At 36.2% G+C, this 13,683-nt stretch overlaps 1 protein-coding gene across 1 annotated transcript in view; it reads right to left on the reverse strand.

Moving 5' to 3' along the window:
• Positions 1–13,683, reverse strand: part of LOC110447655 — a 27,908-nt gene that overhangs the window by 10,473 nt on the left and 3,752 nt on the right. Inside the window, exons 2-7 of the mRNA XM_021493500.1 lie at positions 10,581–10,718; positions 9,612–9,716; positions 6,973–7,043; positions 3,861–3,933; positions 1,553–1,651; positions 950–1,229 (exon numbers count right to left, since the gene is read on the reverse strand). Of these exons, the coding sequence (XP_021349175.1) occupies positions 950–1,229; positions 1,553–1,651; positions 3,861–3,933; positions 6,973–7,043; positions 9,612–9,716; positions 10,581–10,718 (766 nt within the window). The remainder of the gene's footprint in view (positions 1–949; positions 1,230–1,552; positions 1,652–3,860; positions 3,934–6,972; positions 7,044–9,611; positions 9,717–10,580; positions 10,719–13,683) is intronic.

The following is a 13,683-nucleotide window of genomic DNA, read 5'->3' on the forward strand; positions in this document are numbered from 1 at the left end:
ATGTACTACAATAATAAATGACTCCTATAATTCATGTACTACAATAATAAATGACTCCTATAATTCATGTACTACAATAATAAATGACTCTTGTAATGTTAACTACTTTGTATTGTATGTTTTGACAACAATGACTTCTTTCCTTTTATTAAACAAATCTGGCTTCTAGGGTTAACAGATACAATGGACCTGTATTTGTCTGTTGTTGCACAGAACTTTTGGCAAACACACCTTATATCTGTGACCTTCATAGAGGGTCTAAGCTTGTTCAAAATGATTTAAACCAGCTTGATAGAAAAGACCACAAACTTTGTATGGTTAATGTTTAAACTTAATCTACTCCTGAAACATTCAAAGTCAATCAAGGTAATCTAATTAAACAAACGTGACAACAAGCTACAGGTCAAATGTTACTACTCTAGGCCTAAACAGAAGCTGTTCACTTTTGTTTTACACATTTGACAAATTGACAGAAAATTGGTCTCAAGGGTCATTTTTAAAGCCAAACTTGATAACAAGACTTCTTTTTTATATTTACAGAGGTTGATTATAGATTCGAAACATTCCAACACTTTGACCTTGATAGTTGTCATGGTTATTTACTTTGAACAATCATGCACATTTCAATAATTCAGTAAATTTGACACCCACCCCTGGTAAAAAAAATGGCTCAATACAATATACTTTAACAAACTTGCAGGTCCTCCATTAAAGTATACTACAGGTCAAATATCATAAACCTAGGCCTCTTGGTTATTGTAAAGATATTTAAAGGTTTTGATAGATTTGACATATGTGATCTTGAAAGTGGTATAGGGCATTTAGTTTGAAGGAACTTGACATCGCTAGGGGTTCATCCCTGTATTCTACATAGCATGACCCTTGACTTCTTGTTATGCAGAGGAAATCATTAATGATGAATGGATAGAGCACCATGACATAAGCTCACTAGCTCTTTGGAAGGCGAGTGAAATAAGGTTTGTATTCAATACCTTAAGACTTGTTCCCAGACACAGGATGAGGTCACAATTTTCAGCTGCCTTGCTTGCTTCTTTCCATCTGTATGGTGACTTCACTCCCCCTTTTTCACCAAAATGTACAATGGTGTCTCTCACAGGCTTCTTACAGCTGTGACAGTTACGGTCTGTAGCGTGTCGCCGCACACCAGTTTTCTCAGTAACATCAAACAAGCGTATATACTCTCGTGGGGGCTTACAGCTGTTACATAGCTGAAAAGAAAGTTAATAAGAACAAAGTTATACATAGATACCTTTTTGCGCATGAAAAAATTCTCAAAAACAATATTAGCATCAGTGTTTTGAACACTAACTGGTTTAATAACGAATGGTTCCATGATCTTCATGATTAAAATTTAAATTATTAAATATTCTGTAAAAAAATATACAAGTCAATAAAAAGACACCAAGCTTGTCCAGAATAGTGAAGCGTTAACGCACGTATATTTCATCAACCCATTACATTTAAATGGTAGAAAAGAAGAAAACTTTGACAGTAGAAATACCAGGTACTCCTCACTGACCAAGACACTAACCTCAATGTACATGTTACCGTGGACCTCAGACAACTTCTTCCGAGGAAAACCACTTCTGAGATGAAGGCCATCGCAATTCTGAGACACAACATGACTTACCTGAAAAAACAGATGATTTTGCTTTACTCAATATAGCATATTTCAGAAGCAAAACTGCAGTTTACATATATATTAATTATATATATAAGAATGTTATACAAGTATAAGGTGAATTCAGGTCAGTTGCCTAAACAAGAGGCCCAAGGGCCTTAGCGGTCACCTGAGTTATATTATAGGTACTGGTAGCTCAATTTCATTGTTGAGATGAAATGTGGAAATCAACATGTAAACAAAGTGAAATACAATACATGTCATGTCACCATATAGGATAAGAACTCTAGAAACCAATTCAAATAAATTATTTTGCTATTGAGAAATATAATATCTATTGTTATTTAGCCAATTTTCCTCCCTGGCCAACCCCTGGGATAGGTCAGGTTCTTAGTTTCTGATACTATTTGATTTCAATTTCATTATAACTATTCCAACCAAGTTTGGCTGAAAATGGACAAGATATAGTCAGAAGTGATATTTCCGTATATAAACCAAGGAGAACAGATGACCAAAGGGTAATATAACTAACAGTTTATATAATGCACCTAAGGGCATTTCCATAAAAAATGAATAAATGAATCTTCTACCATCTGAGTTTCCATCAGCCATTTCCCCCTTTTTGGCCCCACCCCTCCAGCCCCTGGGGCAAGGACGGATCTTATTTTTTCAAACCAATAATGCACCTAAGGACCTTTCTATCCATGAAGAGTATTTGTAACACATCTGAGTCTGATGAAGAAGATTTTTGAACTTTTAACCATTTTCCCCACCCGGGCCCCACCCCTCCAGCCCCTTGGGATGGGGCAGGACCTGATTTTCTCATCCCATCTAATTGCCATCTGGCATCATAATCATTCTAACGAGGTATTAATAATTTCCTATCGAAAATAATAAAATAATAATAATAAAATAATAAATATGCCCAAAAGTGTTATTTCCCTATATAAACTATAGTAAACTTTACCCCCTCCCCAATGGAGAACGGTTGGCCCGGAGATACTGAAATTTACAATTCACATAAAGCCCCTGATGATCTTTCCACCCATCCAGAGAAATTTACTGTAGTACCTCTGAGTCTCAAGAAGAAGATTTTTGAAATTTTGGTTGATTTTGCCTTTGGGGCCCCCGCCCTGGCCCCTGGGTTGAGGCAGGAATCCAAATTTTACAATTTGATACCATCTTCTTCCAAGAATGATTCTCACCAAATAAGAATAATTTTATTCCCTATATAAACTAAAGTAAACTTTACCCCCTCCCCAAGGGAGACTAGACAGCCTGGGGGTACTGAAATTTACAATTTACATAAAGCACTTGATGATCTTTCCATCCATGCAGAGAAATTGACTGTAGTACCTCGGAGTCTGGAGAAGAAGATTTTTGAAATTTCGATTAATTTTCCCTTTGGGGCCCCACTCTGGCCCCTGGGGGTTAGGGTAGGAATCCCAACTTAATACTTTTGTAGCCTCATATACCAAGGATGATTCTGACCAAGTTTGGAAAAAAATGATCTTCCAGTTCTTGAGAAGAAGTCGAAAATGTAAATAGTTTACGGACAATGACGGACGAAATGCGATCAGAATAGGTCACTTGAGCAAAGCTCAGGTGACCTTTTTTAAAAAGCTGATGCTGTTTTGCAGAAAATTGTAGTCATATAAACAGCTCATAGATTATTGCAATATTCAAAATGAACCTGAGGAAACTAGCTCGAGTTTACAAGGATAACAGGGCATATTGAAGGTAAAAGTAGTGTTTATTAGTCATTGGTCATTTGTCTGATGAAGGTGACAGTGTACGTATCGTACTAGTCATCGAAACATCACATAGAAAATTGTATTGGTTGTGTAAAAAGAACTTCTCATAAACCATACTTACCAACCTGAAGAAAATGTTTAGAAACACTCAGCGTTTGTTCTTAACCAACCAAAAACGTGTTTTACAAATAGTCCAACAATCAACATTTCTGTCATTCACTTTCTTTCTCATTTGTCTATATGGTAATGAGGCAAGATCGTTTCAAGGAAGATGGTAGTATTTACAATTGTACAAAACAATACGGCCAGTACCTGTCAGACTGATATAACTATTTGTTTATATCTATGTTTCAGTGGGCAACTGTCACTTTACATCCAAGTCTGATAGTCCTCATGCACACCTTTTTTAAAACTTCACCAAAGTACAATCATTATCATGTGTAACGTGTTTTAATGGTACTCACATGTCCTTCACTCTCCAGTTTGGTTATACACATATGTGTGGCAGTCGGCTCTGCATCACTTAGATCCTGAGCTCTGTAAATGAGATAAAAAAAAAGTACAATAACAATAAATATGGTCACCTATGGTTCTCATACAATTCTATACACTACACTCAGAATTCTATACACTACACTCAGAATTCTATACACTACACTCAGAATAGCTCAAGCTTTCATACATATAAATTACTATGTTATACAATAAGCTTGAACAATAGCTCAACCAAGTTTCTTGTCCTAGTTATACCTTGGGTATATAGTCTAGTCAGACTATATGACTTACCTGGGATATCTCTATCTTACACACAGGTAAGTCAAGACTAGTCAGACTATATGACTTACCTGAGGTATCTCTATCTTACACACAGGTAAGTCAAGACTAGTNGCACAATGAACAAGACTTACATCGGTTGTTGATCTCACTATACACTAACACATACCAGGCACAATGAACAAGACTTACATCGGTTGTTGATCTCACTATACACTAACACATACCAGGCACAATGAACAAGACTTACATCGGTTGTTGATCTCACTATACACTAACACATACCAGGCACAATGAACAAGACTTACATCGGTTGTTGATCTCACTATACACTAACACATACCAGGCACAATGAACAAGACTTACATCGGTTGTTGATCTCACTATACACTAACACATACCAGGCACAATGAACAAGACTTACATCGGTTGTTGATCTCACTATACACTAACACATACCAGGCACAATGAACAAGACTTACATCGGTTGTTGATCTCACTATACACTAACACATACCAGGCACAATGAACAAGACTTACATCGGTTGTTGATCTCACTATACACTAACACATACCAGGCACAATGAACAAGACTTACATCGGTTGTTGATCTCACTATACACTAACACATACCAGGCACAATGAACAAGACTTACATCGGTTGTTGATCTCACTATACACTAACACATACCAGGCACAATGAACAAGACTTACATCGGTTGTTGATCTCACTATACACTAACACATACCAGGCACAATGAACAAGACTTACATCGGTTGTTGATCTCACTATACACTAACACATACCAGGCACAATGAACAAGACTTACATCGGTTGTTGATCTCACTATACACTAACACATACCAGGCACAATGAACAAGACTTACATCGGTTGTTGATCTCACTATACACTAACACATACCAGGCACAATGAACAAGACTTACATCGGTTGTTGATCTCACTATACACTAACACATACCAGGCACAATGAACAAGACTTACATCGGTTGTTGATCTCACTATACACTAACACATACCAGGCACAATGAACAAGACTTACATCGGTTGTTGATCTCACTATACACTAACACATACCAGGCACAATGAACAAGACTTACATCGGTTGTTGATCTCACTATACACTAACACATACCAGGCACAATGAACAAGACTTACATCGGTTGTTGATCTCACTATACACTAACACATACCAGGCACAATGAACAAGACTTACATCGGTTGTTGATCTCACTATACACTAACACATACCAGGCACAATGAACAAGACTTACATCGGTTGTTGATCTCACTATACACTAACACATACCAGGCACAATGAACAAGACTTACATCGGTTGTTGATCTCACTATACACTAACACATACCAGGCACAATGAACAAGACTTACATCGGTTGTTGATCTCACTATACACTAACACATACCAGGCACAATGAACAAGACTTACATCGGTTGTTGATCTCACTATACACTAACACATACCAGGCACAATGAACAAGACTTACATCGGTTGTTGATCTCACTATACACTAACACATACCAGGCACAATGAACAAGACTTACATCGGTTGTTGATCTCACTATACACTAACACATACCAGGCACAATGAACAAGACTTACATCGGTTGTTGATCTCACTATACACTAACACATACCAGGCACAATGAACAAGACTTACATCGGTTGTTGATCTCACTATACACTAACACATACCAGGCACAATGAACAAGACTTACATCGGTTGTTGATCTCACTATACACTAACACATACCAGGCACAATGAACAAGACTTACATCGGTTGTTGATCTCACTATACACTAACACATACCAGGCACAATGAACAAGACTTACATCGGTTGTTGATCTCACTATACACTAACACATACCAGGCACAATGAACAAGACTTACATCGGTTGTTGATCTCACTATACACTAACACATACCAGGCACAATGAACAAGACTTACATCGGTTGTTGATCTCACTATACACTAACACATACCAGGCACAATGAACAAGACTTACATCGGTTGTTGATCTCACTATACACTAACACATACCAGGCACAATGAACAAGACTTACATCGGTTGTTGATCTCACTATACACTAACACATACCAGGCACAATGAACAAGACTTACATCGGTTGTTGATCTCACTATACACTAACACATACCAGGCACAATGAACAAGACTTACATCGGTTGTTGATCTCACTATACACTAACACATACCAGGCACAATGAACAAGACTTACATCGGTTGTTGATCTCACTATACACTAACACATACCAGGCACAATGAACAAGACTTACATCGGTTGTTGATCTCACTATACACTAACACATACCAGGCACAATGAACAAGACTTACATCGGTTGTTGATCTCACTATACACTAACACATACCAGGCACAATGAACAAGACTTACATCGGTTGTTGATCTCACTATACACTAACACATACCAGGCACAATGAACAAGACTTACATCGGTTGTTGATCTCACTATACACTAACACATACCAGGCACAATGAACAAGACTTACATCGGTTGTTGATCTCACTATACACTAACACATACCAGGCACAATGAACAAGACTTACATCGGTTGTTGATCTCACTATACACTAACACATACCAGGCACAATGAACAAGACTTACATCGGTTGTTGATCTCACTATACACAAACATATACCAGGCACAATGAACAAGACTTACATCGGTTGTTGATCTCACTATACACTAACACATACCAGGCACAATGAACAAGACTTACATCGGTTGTTGTCCCTTCAGTAGCATTGTCCACACACCATTTGGTCCTCTGTAATCAGGTATTGATGCAGCCTAGAAAAATGGAACATTAGATTTGTTTGAATTTATGACTAGAATTCTCTTTCAAAATTATTGTCTGCTCATAGTGTTATAACTAGCATTAAACGTGGAACTACATACACATTAAACACAGGTCTACATACTTACATACACATTAAACACAGGTCTACATACTTACACACACATTAAACAGTCTACATACTTACACACACATTAAACACAGGTCTACATGATAACACACACATTAAACACAGGTCTGCATACTTACACACACATTAAACACAGGTCTACATACTTGCACACACATTAAGCACAGGTCTACATACAATGTACTTACACACACATTAAACACAGGTATACATACGTACACATACATTAAACACAGGTCTAAATACTTACACACACATTAAACACAGATCTACATACTTACACACACATTAAACAAAGGTCTACATACTTACCCACACATTAAACACAGGTCTACATATGTAAACACACATTAAACACAGGTCTACATGATTACACTCACATTAAACACAGGTCTACATACTTGCACACACATTAAGCACAGGTCTACATACAATGTACTTACACCCACATTAAACACAGGTCTACATACTTACACATACATTAAACACAGGTCTAAATACTTACACACACATTAAACACAGGTCTACATACAATGTACTCACACACACATTAAACACAGGTCTACATACTTACACACACATTAAACACAGGTCTACATATGTACACACACATTAAACACAGGTCTACATACCGACACACATTAAACACAGGTCTACATACTTACACACACATTAAACACATGTCTACATACTTACACACACATTAAACACAGGTCTACATACAATGTACCTACACACACATTAAACACAGGTCTACATACTTACATACAAATTACACACAGGTCTACATACTTACACACACATTAAACACATGTCTACATACTTACACACACATTAAACACAGGTCTACATACTTACACACACATTAAACACAGGTCTACATACNCATCGGTTGTTGATCTCACTATACACAAACATATACCAGGCACAATGAACAAGACTTACATCGGTTGTTGATCTCACTATACACTAACACATACCAGGCACAATGAACAAGACTTACATCGGTTGTTGATCTCACTATACACTAACACATACNTTCAACACATGTCTACATACTTACACACACATTAAACACAGGTCTACATACTTACACACACATTAAACACAGGTCTACATACTTACACACACATTAAACACATGTATATATACTTACACACACAATAAACACAGGTCTATATACTTACACACACAATAAACACAGGTCTACATACAATGTACTTACACACACATTAAACACAGGTCTACATACTTACACACACATTTCTACAAGGTCTACATACAATGTATTGACACACACATTAAACACAGGTCTATATACTTACACACACAATAAACACAGGTCTACATACAATGTACTTACACACACATTAAACACAGGTCTACATACTTACACACACATTAAACACAGGTCTACATACTTACACACACATTAAACACATGTCTACATACTTACACACACAATAAACACAGGTCTACATACTTACATACACATTAAACACAGGTCTACATACTTACACACACATTAAACACAGGTCTACATACTTACACACACATTAAACACAGGTCTACATACTTACACACACATTAAACACAGGTCTACATACTTACACACACATTAAACACAGGTCTACATGATAACACACACATTAAAAACAGGTCTACATGATTACACACACATTAAACACAGGTCTACATACTTACACAAACATTAAACACAGGTCTACATACTTACACACACAATAAACACAGGTCTACATACTTACACACACCTTAAACACAGGTCTACATACTTACACAAACATTAAACACAGGTCTACATACTTACCCACACATTAAACACAGGTCTACATATCTACACACACATTAAACACAGGTCTACACACTTACACACACATTAAACACAGGTCTCTCACACACACATTAAACACAGGTCTACATACCTACACACACATTAAACACAGGTCTACATGATTACACTCACATTAAACACAGGTCTACATACTTACCCACACATTAAACACAGGTCTACATACAATGTACTTACACACACATTAAACACATGTCTACATACTTACACACACAATAAACACAGGTCTACATACCTACATACACATTAAACACAGGTCTACATCCTTACCACACATTAAACACATGTCTACATACTTACATACACATTAAACACAGGTCTACATACTTACACACACATTAAACACAGGTCTACATACTTACACACATACACCAGCTTCTTTTCAATTCCCTTATCAGTATATCACTGATTGACATCTTGAGTTTGATTGACAGTTTTGTCGTCAGGATACCATTACCTACATTAGGGCTTTCATCAGAAAGTACTTATATATTTATATACTAATCAGCATCAGTTCAATTTGAAACATTACATAAAACAAGGACAGCAACCATTACTTACAGTACTTATGCCAGCGCCTGTGTAGATGACGATTTTCTCCGATTCCTTGATAGCATCTGCTAGCTGCTCACATTTCTTCTGTAAAACTTCTTCAGGGTCGTTAATCTTCAATAAAAATATTCCATACATAGGTTTTTTACTACATAATTTAATGAAAGATGTCAAATGATATGTAAGAAGTTGAACATGGACAATAAATATAAATTATATACTTGTCCTCATTCAGCACTAATCAGACAGATAAGTATCATTCCACAATGTATTTTATGTACAGGGTATTACGGAACACCACTAATCCCTCAGACCAGTTTTGAAGGTGAGGGATGATATATGCCTGGTTTGATACTAAGGTTTTTGTATTAATGTTCTATTTATTGAAACAGTGACCTTTATCAATAATCTTTGGACATGAAAATCAATTCTTAGTAACGGTAAGTGTTTCTTGTAAGGAAGCTGACCTCTGTATGAACTCTAATGTTTAAGTTTTATTAGCCCACCTGATCGGTCATTGTGCTGAAATCTATTTTCGATCCATAGTACCAGTGACCTTGATCTTTCACCTTCAGACCTAAAAAGTTATTCTAAGCAAGAGTGCATACTTTCCATAAGAAAGTTGTGTGTGTAGTGTTTAAGAAGATTTTTCTGACAAGAACTCAACATGTGCAAAATGGAGGTGGAACAGACAGTTGGCAAACACGATTACCAGGTCAATCAAATTAACCCCCTCATCTTGATTGGGGGATACTAAATACATGATCATATTATCCACGTAATGTACACTGTAGTTGGTCATAGATATTTACTATACACTTGTTTATAACACATTACTTGAATCTAATATTGCATGCATATGGCAGCACTAAAAGAAAAACACAATGTAAAGTCTAGACTGATCATTATCTTTCAAATATAATATCTATATATCCCGATGAGAACAACATCACAGTATAAAGATACTCGACTAATTACCTCCAATGTCCTTTGCTTCATTGCATCTCTCCTCAAAGCCTGTTTAGTTAGCCTTTTTGTGATTTCAGGTGAGTTAGCCAAAATCTGTAAATCCTCTGTGGTTTTTTCTGATTCAATTTTCTTCAAAATTTTTGAAATCTGAAAAATATGCCAACATGATTTTATTAATTACATGTACTAGTGTTTCATGGCATTCCACTTTCAACAAAGTTACCAAACCTTATCAAATAACACTTATCTAAAAGAGTTTTCTTCCATAAACTATTTTGAAAGTCTTTTGAGTGAACAAAATTTCTGGGGTAATAGTATAAAAAAAAAATCCAGAATTCTTTTTATGTTTATTCTTTTCGATTGGTGACAAATTTAAAGCTATCAAATGTGCATTTTTGTATGCCTTATCTACAAATCACTAGTCAAAATAAAAACAATTACATATATCATGACTAGGACTTAATCATAGAAAGGTTGACGAATGGGACCTTAGCAAAGGTATTCAGCACAAAATGTCTGTTCATGTTTCAGTCAAGCAACCTAAAATATACGATTAGCAGGGCTTTTGATTGATCCTATAGATGATATTTTGGCAAATAGAGTTCAACATTACTGGCTCGGAGTGTATGTTTTTAATTTCAGTACTTAACTTTTTACATAGTAAATGTTTCATGTTATATCAATCCTTATTAAAACAAAAGTGATTGTGAAATAATTCTTTAGCGTAAGGGTTAGAAAATTGAAAGTAATTTCCAGCTTATGGTCTTTGTATAATATTATGCTAGAGTTTCTTTTATTTTTAACCTGAGATCAAAAATAACCATGAAATATAGTGAACCTTGAAGATGTGTATTAATGTCATGACAAATACAACATTCGGTGAGTGTACGAATGTCATGACCAATACAACATCCGGTGATTGTACTAATGTCATGACCAATACAACATCCGGTGATTGTACTAATGTCATGACAAATACAACATCCAGTGATTGTACTAAGTTCATGACAAATACAACATCCGGTGATTGTACTAATGTCATGACAAATACAACATCTGGTGATTGTACTAAGTTCATGACAAATACAACATCCGGTGAGTGTACCAATGGCATGACAAATACAACATCCGGTGATTGTACTAATGTCATGACCAATACAACATCCGGTGAGTGTACTAATGTCATGACAAATACAACAGCCGGAGATTGTACTAATGTCATGACAAATACAACAGGCGGTGAGTGTACTAATGTCATGACAAATACAACACCCTGTGAGTGTACTAATGTCATGACAAATGCAACAGCCGGTGAGAGTACTAATGTCATGACAAATACAACATCAGGTGATTGTACTAATGTCATGACAAATACAACATCTGGTGATTGTACTAATGTCATGACCAATACAACATCCGGTGATTGTACTAATGTCATGTTAAAAATACAATATTCCGTGAGTGTACTAATGTCATGAAAAATACAACATCTGGTGAGTGTACTAATATCATGACAAATACAACAGCCGGTGAGTGTAATAATGTCATGACAAATACAACATCCTGTGAGTGTACTAATGTCATGACAAATACAACATCAGGGGATTGTACTAATGTCATGACAAATACAACAGCCGGTGAGTGTACTAATGTCATGACAAATACAACATCCTGTGAGTGTGCAAATGTCATGACAAAAACAACATCTGGTGATTGTACTAAGTTTATGACAAATACAACATCCGGTGAGTGTACTTATGTCATGAGAAATACAACAGCTGGTAAGTGTACTAATGTCATGACAAATACAACATCCCGTGAGTGTACTAATGTCATGAAAAATACAACATCTGGCGAGTGTACTAATGTCATGACAAATCCAACATCCGGTGAGTGTACTAATGCCATGACAAATACAACATCCCGTGAGTGTACTAATGTCATGACAAGTACAACATCCCGTGAGTGTACTAATGTCATGACAAATCCAACATCCGGTGAGTGTACTAATGCCATGACAAATACAACATCCCGTGAGGGTACCAATGTCATGACAAATACAACATCAGGTGATTGTACTAATGTCATGACCAATACAACATCCTGTGATTGTACTAATGTCATGATAAATACAACATTCCATGAGTGTACTAATGTCATGAAAAATCCAACATCTGGTGAGTGTACTAATGTCATGAAAAATACAACATCCGGTGATTGTACTAATGTCATGACCAATACAACATCCGGTGATTGTACTAATGTCATGATAAATACAACATTCCATGAGTGTACTAATGTCATGAAAAATACAACATCTGGTGAGTGTACTAATGTCATGACAAATACAACATCATGTGAGTGTACTAATGTCATGACAAATACAACAGCCGGTGAGTGTACGAATGTCATGATAAATACAACATTCCGTGAGTGTACTAATGTCATGACAAATACAACATCCGGTGAGTGTACTAATGTCATGAAAAATAAAACATCCGGTGAATGGACTAATGTCATGACAAATACAACATCCGGTGATTGTACTAATGTCATGATAAATACAACATTCCGTGAGTGTACTAATGTCATGACAAATACAACAGCTGGTGAGTGTACTAATGTCATGACAAATACAACAGCCGGTGAGTGTACGAATGTCATTATAAATACAACATTCCGTGAGTGTACTAAAGTCATGACAAATACAACATCCGGTGAGTGTACTAATGTCATGAAAAATAAAACATCCGGTGAATGGACTAATGTCATGACAAATACAACATCTGGTGATTGTACTAATGTCATGACAAATACAACAGCCGGTGAGTGTACTAATGTCATGACAAATACAACATCCCGTTAGTGTACTAATGTCATGACAAATACAACATCCCGTTAGTGTACGAATGTCATGACAAATACAACATCTGGTGATTGTACTAAGTTTATGACAAATACAACATCCGGTGATTGTACTAATGTCATGACAAATACAACATCCGGTGAGTGTACTAATGTCATGACAAATACAACATCCGGTGATTGTACTAATGTCATGACAAATACAACATCCCGTGAGTGTACTAATGTCATGACAAATACAACATCC

This window comes from Mizuhopecten yessoensis, unplaced genomic scaffold, assembly GCF_002113885.1.
Source record: "Mizuhopecten yessoensis strain PY_sf001 unplaced genomic scaffold, ASM211388v2 scaffold3571, whole genome shotgun sequence".
NCBI lineage: Eukaryota > Metazoa > Mollusca > Bivalvia > Pectinida > Pectinidae > Mizuhopecten > Mizuhopecten yessoensis.